The sequence below is a fragment of the Triticum dicoccoides genome, chromosome 5A (genome assembly GCF_002162155.2).
Source record: "Triticum dicoccoides isolate Atlit2015 ecotype Zavitan chromosome 5A, WEW_v2.0, whole genome shotgun sequence".
Lineage (NCBI taxonomy): Eukaryota > Viridiplantae > Streptophyta > Magnoliopsida > Poales > Poaceae > Triticum > Triticum dicoccoides.
Window position 1 is genome coordinate 451,009,819 of NC_041388.1, and position 7,507 is coordinate 451,017,325.

Consider the following 7,507-nt stretch of genomic DNA (forward strand, 5'->3'; position numbering starts at 1 on the left):
TCATGTTGTAAGAAGGTAAGTTAGAAAGTCCTCATGTATTGCAAGGGAAAATGTTCATGTGTAGCCAGAAAAAGTGTTCACGTCAATGGAAATTATATATATAGACATATAAAATAAATATAACATGAAGAATACATCTACTTGTACATGTTGTTTTTTGTCAGATTTTAAACTTTTAGAAAATGATTTTCCTTTTTGAAAAATGGGATCCATGGAGCGGGAGCTGCAAAACAGATTTCTTACTAAAATATCGCCAATATGTCTGAACCAAAATCGACTAGATTCAAGTTTACTACTTCACATGTGAAGTCTCTATTGTTAAAATGGAGTTAGTAGGTTCATCTCACCTTCTCCTTTGGTGCTTTATTATGCCCCTAACCTTGCTTGATTTTCTGTGGATTTTTTTTTGGTAATCTCAACCGATAAAATAAAAACCAACGTATATAGAGTATCTTGTAATAATATGAACCAAAACAATATTTTACTTTCCTTGTCCTACTCATTTCCTTAAAACAAGAAAGAACATCCATTCATTTATGGAAAGTACCATCTAGCATGGAGGAAAAGATCACGTTAATTATAGTGAGTATCACTCTGTTATGGTTTTGAGAGTAGCATGCATAGTGCAGCTAAATACCTCAAGCGAAGATCGCCTTGATTTAGGAAAAGTACCATTTATGTGGGCTCTTCCTCGAGCTTTAGCTCCATTGAGGTGGCGGACAGTGGAACGTGGAGGCGGCGATCAGGGGGAGGGGGAGGCAGTGGCAAAAATGGCCAAATGGGCGGGCCCCGCCTCGGTTTTGGGTGGGTCCATGTTGTCGGATGTGCAAGTGACGGACGTCCGGACGCTCGTAAACCGCAAATTTGGTTCCGGATTGTGGGATTTCGGACATACGAATTCCCACAAATCGCCCTTCAGTTTGTGGGATTTCGAACATCTGGGCTGGTCTAGACAATTTTGGTGAACGCCGCTAGATGCTGAAAAACGTCCAAACCGATCCATATTGGAATTGCCCTAAGGGATTGGGATGCCCGGTTGTAGATGCGCTAAGCAGGCAAGGCGAAAAAACAGAGAAAAAGAAGCATCGGCATGCAGCTCCCCGGCCCGGTCGTCCTAGTTGCGTATCCGGGGACACAAGGCATCAACCAACCCCGCTGAGTTCTCCACACCTTGGATGGAGCCCCTCACCTGACGCCAAATCAGCAACCAAAGAGCAGCTAGCGTCGACTAATCAATCCTGCCTAGTAGGATGGTAGTAACAAGTCTACTAGAATAACACAATGCAGGCGGCGATGTTGCTTCGGCCCGGCGCCAACGTACGTCCGCCGCGGCCGGCCAGTCTCGCCACGCACAAGTCAGAGCCATCCGCACTCCAAAGCCATTGACAAATCCGCCCGTCCGGCAGACAAGTGCCGAGTAATTAGCTAGCATGTCCCCCATCATCAGCCGCGCGCGATCGATCGAGCCAGTGAAGTGAAACGCACACTGCTCGCCACACGAACGTTCCCGGGTTCCTACGCCAGTCCTGCCTTGCGTTCGGGGAAATCCATGCGCGCGCCCGCCGGACGTCCCAGCTAACCGCCGCGAGCTCACCCCCGGCAACCCTATGATTGATTCACCTTTTACCTACTTCTGGTGGCAGCTTTCCGCGCGACCGCCCGGCTGATTGATCGATCGATCGCTTGCTTGCTTGTTCTCCGGAGCCATTTCCGCGGCACTCTTCCTTCCTCGCCCCCCCTCTTGCCGTTTGTTTAAGGAAGGGATGGGCGTCGGCTGAGCTAACCCGATTGGACTTTGCGCGAGGCTAGGCGAGGCGAGGCGAACCGATATGCTCTCCAGCTATAGGCTATAGGCCGGGGAACACGCCCAGTGTCCCACGGGGGCTCGTACGACGGCGACGGTTGACAGACAGCAAACTGACGAGGATCGGCGGCTTTCGGAGCTAGCTCCTCCTACTTCCGGTCCGGCGTTTGCCCGCATCCGGACGCTACCACCAAGGCCGATAACACATGTGCTTTCTCCGGGGGGTTGTTTTCTGCCAGCCGGCATTTGCATCATCATTGCGTGCGTGGAGGTGCTTTGCTTCAGCTTGAGGGGTTAGGAGAGGCAGGTGCCCGTTGCTTGCTTGCTTGCTTGGTCGATCAGGCCGGCTTAATTAGGCCTAACTAACTCTGCCCGACTGTCAGTCAGTCCGTCCGTCCCTGTTTCTCAGGTGTGAGCTAACTATAGCCCGGCCTGAACCTGAATATATAGATCGATGCGTGGCAGTGATGAACACCAGTTCACCACTGTCCACTGGGACGTGTATGTGTTTCAGAAGCCATCCAGCTATGACGGGGATGGCACCGAGCAGGTAGCAACGCCGAGGAAGTTACCCCTTGGGGGCGCCGAGGCAGGACGAGCAAGCAAGTCCACAATTTTCATGTACGCATGCTGGATTCATTCCAACCCAGCCCGGCCGGGCCAGCACCTGTCAACCTTAACGGCGACTGGTTCGGCCGGAGACGAAAGTTACTGCCCCTCCACATCGATCGAGCTTGCTTGCTCGCGCGCGCCAGTTCGATCGTTGACGCCCCCGGTCGCGGCCACTTCTGCAACATGCCTCCTTGGCGCCACCCGCGGCCTGTCCTTGTCGTCCGGATTTTGTACCGCCGGTGTCGATGATTCGGGTGAAGAAAAAAGAAGCGGCGTCGTAATCGCGCTGAATTAGACAGAAATAACTGGGTCGACATATGCATAATTGTGAAGGTACGCAAGAGGCGCAAGAAAGCTACTAGGATCAATTGGAGGATGTGAAATCGCAAAGTCAGGCGCTGATGCCCGTGATCTATCCCGGTTGAAGTTTTCTGACTGTGCAGGCCCTCTTGAAGAAATATCTGTCTATCTATCCGCCAGTCTGGGCCGATCATCATTGTGTGGTTACTGTGGAGCCGAGAGCCCCTGGGATTCGGGAACTTGTGATGCCCGACTGCCTGGAAGGAGGGGGCAGGAAGCAACTCAAAGCCAGGGTTAAAGCAACGTTTGTTTTAGAAAGAAAGAAAGAAGAAATAGTTTAAGGGTTGCTAATGGTGGGCTGCCTGCATGATTAGCTACAAGTAGAAGCAAAGGAAAAGGCCCAGCCTCATGCATGCATGCACATGCATGATTCGTTCCCAGTTCACATGTGGCGCCATGGCTGGTAGCTTGTATCGTATCACATACTAGTAGCACTAGTAATTAACATGCAGAGCACATGGTGTATGATTGATCAGCCCTGTTGATTAGCGTAAAAGACATCGCCCGCGAAACAACGTCCAGTCAAAATACACGTGCATAGCCTGCTCTGCTCGAGTAACATCTCTCAAGCAAGAGCATATGCGGTATCAGTAGCTGCCAGCAGCCCAGCACGCAGCTAGCTAGCTCTGTACAACGATCACAATCACATACGCCAGGCCATTACGTACTTAAAATTTCTATACGTTTGTGTCGTAGCACTGCCATTACGTACTTAAAATTTCTATACGTTTGTGTCGTAGCACTAGTTTATACAAATACGTGACATCTTCACATCTACTACTATTGAACAAGGATTATACATGACATGACAGCGTCAAATACATAGACAAATAACTAGACATACTGAGATCGATGGCATTATCACATCCCTTTCAGCTTTGAAGCGGCGCCTGAATTTTTCTACAAATGTATTCATTCGGCGCCTCACGAGCTTTCGTGCTCGACTGGAAGAGTTGGGGGAACAATTTCAGTGGTGAGGGAGACGGGATCTTGTCTATTCCAACAAGGAATCATACTGCTTAAGCAATGGACGGCGGCAGGATGGAGTCCGCTGCACGCCAGAGCGCGCGCGCGTATGCAGACCCTATAAATTCCCCGCCTTTTCCGTCTCCACTCCACTCATCGACCTCCTCATCTCTCCTCTACCAAAACTGTACCGCCAGAATTGTACTGCCTTCCCTGGCTGATCGGTGATCGCCGATCAGCTTCTGACCTTCTACTTGCACCTTAAACCTGCAACTATACGCTGATGGAGAAGATGCGGGCGGCAGGGGAGGCGCCGCCGACGCAGCAGCAGCAGCAGCTGCCTCCGGGGTTCCGGTTCTACCCCACCGACGTGGAGCTGGTGCTGCAGTACCTCCGCCGCATGGCCCTCGACCGCCCGCTGCCCGCCGCCGTCATCCCCGTCGTGCACGCCGCCGCCATGCCCGACCCCTGGGACCTCCCCGGTGCGTGCCCGCCCAAAGACATTATTAATTAGTTCTTGCACGCATGTCCTCATGAAAATTACTACAGTATGAGCTAAGCTTCTCAACTAATTTCGGTCCGCTTTCGGTTGGTTGCTGCAGGCGCGAGCGAGGGGGAATCGGCCTACTTCTTCAGCCAGAGGCAAGGCCGTGGCGGGCGGCGGAGGAGGGCGGCCGGCGGGTACTGGAAGGCCACGGGGAAGGAGAAGCCGGTGTTCGTGCAGCTGCCGGTTGGCAAGCGGCTGCTCGTCGGCGTCAAGACGGCGCTCGCCTTCCACCGCGGCAAGTCGCGCACGGACTGGGTCATGCACGAGTACCGCCTCGCCGGCGCGGCGGAACAGAACAAGGGTGCCAATGACGGCTCGCAGAGCAGCGAATGGGTCGTGTGCCGGGTGTCTCTGAAAAGCAGAGCAAGGAGGACGGCAGCCGGCGGCGAGACGACCGGCGATCACCAGCAGGAGCAGCCATCACCGTCGCCGTCTTCGACCTCGAGCTGCATCACGGACCACGCTTGTCACGCTCCAGACCAAGAAGAGGTCAGCAGCAGCACAACTAGCCATTGCCAGCAGCATCCAAGACGCTAAGCTCCAGCTGCTGCTGCAGTGCGATCATGCCTCCCAAAGAGAGGCCTAGCCAGGCATTTAAATTCCAGCCTTCCTTGTACCTGTCCTTGTATACGTACGGCCGCAGCGCCATGATAACCATGAGAATTGGGTTGAAGTCTTGAAGAGAAGAAACCTCCATTAAAGCAGCTGCGGCATCCGCGTCAGCTGTAACTTGCAAGTCTCCCCAAGACGCTCACTCATCAACGAAAGCGAACAAGGATTAATTAAGCCCGCAGGAACATATAACATCAGTCGCTCGCTGCCGCAGCTGCAACTCGATCGGCTGTCGTTTCCGCGCGCACCACCGGTCCCTTTGGCTCTACTCTAAAATTTGAAATGGAAAAATGGCCTAAAATTAGAAACGGAGGCCAAACGGGCAACGCTGTCGCTCGTCGAGGCGAGCGACGGCGACGGGAAGAAAGGGACCTGCGCGCGCGCTTCGCCGCGGACAGCGCGCCAAGCTCTGCACGTCCCAAGAGGCAGAGGCAGAGCGACCGGCCGAGAGTGGCCGGCATGCACAACTTGGCTTGGCCCTTTGCCGGGGTGGATCGGCTCCGAGATCTCTGCCTTAGACGCAGGGGGTAGGCTGCGGATGCGGATCGCGTCCTAGCACTGGCGGAAGGCGATCTGTTGGCGAGTTGTCTCACGGCTCTGAACTCTCCGTGCAGGGTGACAGGCGCCGCACCAGCGCCGACGGAGTTTGGTCTTGTGGCCCCCCTCTGAGTTGTCCCCCTTTTTCTGCCAGTACAACGAGTACACAATTCAGGAATACTTCCAAAATTCGGCACGGGCCGCTACACAGAAAAATCTAGTGAAGCGTTTGATTGCATGCATACAACCTAATCAAAGATGAAAAAGATAGCCTTTTACATTTGTGTCCTTAACTCGAACCCACTACTCACATTTACCCCTAATTTCGAAGTCTACTCAAATTTGCCTCTCTGTCGTTAAGTGACCTTATAAAAATGCCCTTCCGTTCCTTTTCCGTCCGGTCAAAGGGGTTTGACAGTCTACAGGGCGTTTGTTGGACATTTTGCCCTTGCCTCCATGTGCCACTTACATGTGGGACCCAGTCAAAAAAAAAGGAAAAACTCTTCCTCTCACCCTCTCTCTCACACACTTACATGTGGGCCCCAAACAAAATAGATACATGAAAAATCCCTCCCACCTCTCTCCCCTACCTCACGACCTCTCCGTCTCACCTCCGGCGAGCGCCGACAGGCTGGATTGTGCGCCGTCGGCACCAGCTCCCCACGCGCAGCAGCCCTCCCTCCATTCCATTCTCCCTCTCCCTCCCTCCCTTCTTCTCCCTCCCTCTCCCGTGACTGTGCCCTGGACTGGCGACGCGCTCCAGTGACCAAAGCCACAGTGACGATGGACGAAATCGCAACTCCGGCGACCAACTTGTTGGCGAAGAGTATAGTTCGGACGAGTGCGCTAGGGCGCGTCCAGTGGTACCAACAGAGTGTGAAGGGGTCGTCGGAATCAACCGCGGCGACGAGCTAGGCGGCGGCCGACAGCGGTGCTCGACGGACTCGAGAAGGCAGCCATGGATCCAGTGGTTTAGGGGGCTCGGCGACATCTTAGGGGCACCACGAACACGATTAAGACATTGATTTGTGGTTTAGCAGCACAGGGGCGGCGAATCGACGATGGCGCTCCGACGGCCGCATACGAGGAAGACGGTCGATCCAGTCATTTTTGTGAGGTCCTGCTCGAGCTGCTCCTAGGAGTAGACGAAGTCGAGGCGTGTGCGTCTCCGGGATAGCTTTTCAGCCGTCTGTGAAGACAATGGCCGCGGCAATGGCGAAGGTCACGACGATGGCCGTCCTGGGATGCAGCTGAGGGGAGGAGAGCGAGCGGGGGAAGGGAGGGAAGGTTAGCTAGGGTTGTCCAAGGGCCTGCCGGCGTCGCTAAGTAGCCCTACTCGAGCTACTACGGCGGCAGCTGTCGAACAGCGGGCGACGGTGACGCGCGCCGGCGCGTGCAGTCGATGAGCTGACGAAGACGACGACTGGGGGAGATGGGTGGGCCTGGCGGTATGCACATGGGCCGAAAGTGCACATTGCACTTGGGCCAAAAGGAAGCACTCTCTTTCTTCTCTTTAATTTCTGTTTTTAGGGGTAAAAATGTCCAACAAACGCCCCATAGACGGTCAAACCCTTTTGACTGGACGGAAACGGAACGGAAGGGCATTTTTGTAAGGTCACTTAACGGCAGAGGGGCAAATTTGAGCATACTTCGAAATTAGGGGCATATCTGAGTAGGTGGTTCGACTTAGGGACAGAAATGCAAATGGCCCAAAAAGATATGTTTGGTTGTGTACAAGGAGACCTGATTTGCATCGGCACGAAACTTAAAGCATCCCAGAGCCTGACTCGTGTGAAACATTCAAATCAGCCGTTTCTATCGAGTCAGGCTGAGTTGGGTGCAAAAGTAGGACACGACGTACGCCGTGGTGCAGGGGGGAATCGGGCGGAGATGGCGGAAGAAGAAAATCGGTGAAAGTGGGCTCCCCTAGATATAGGACAAACCCTTTCTCGGTTCTTAGCACCGGCGGCGAAGGCGACTCAGATCTACGCAAGCGGCGGCGGCAACAACACTCTCCGATAGCACCGGTTTCTTCTCTCCTTCTGGTAATCCTCGTCTCAGCCACCCCC

The 7,507-nt window shown here is 53.8% G+C and overlaps 1 protein-coding gene across 1 annotated transcript; it reads left to right on the forward strand.

Annotated features, from left to right (window-relative positions):
* The first annotated feature begins 3,871 nt into the window (after nt 1-3,871).
* On the forward strand, nt 3,872-4,993 carry LOC119302228 (NAC domain-containing protein 83-like). Its single transcript, XM_037579260.1, has 2 exons — nt 3,872-4,224; nt 4,345-4,993. The coding sequence occupies exons 1-2, from the start codon at nt 4,026-4,028 to the stop codon at nt 4,824-4,826; spliced, it is 681 nt and encodes a 226-aa protein (XP_037435157.1). The 5' UTR covers nt 3,872-4,025; the 3' UTR covers nt 4,827-4,993.
* Nucleotides 4,994-7,507: the final 2,514 nt, after the last annotated feature.

What these genes read in the sequence shown, in the direction of transcription:
- LOC119302228 (XM_037579260.1), top strand. Translation starts at nt 4,026, where the DNA reads ATGGAGAAGATGCGGGCGGCAGGGGAGGCGCCGCCGACGCAGCAGCAG. An exon ending in CGACCCCTGGGACCTCCCCG is followed by an intron (nt 4,225 to 4,344) that starts GTGCGTGCCCGC and finishes TGGTTGCTGCAG; the next exon opens with GCGCGAGCGAGGGGGAATCG.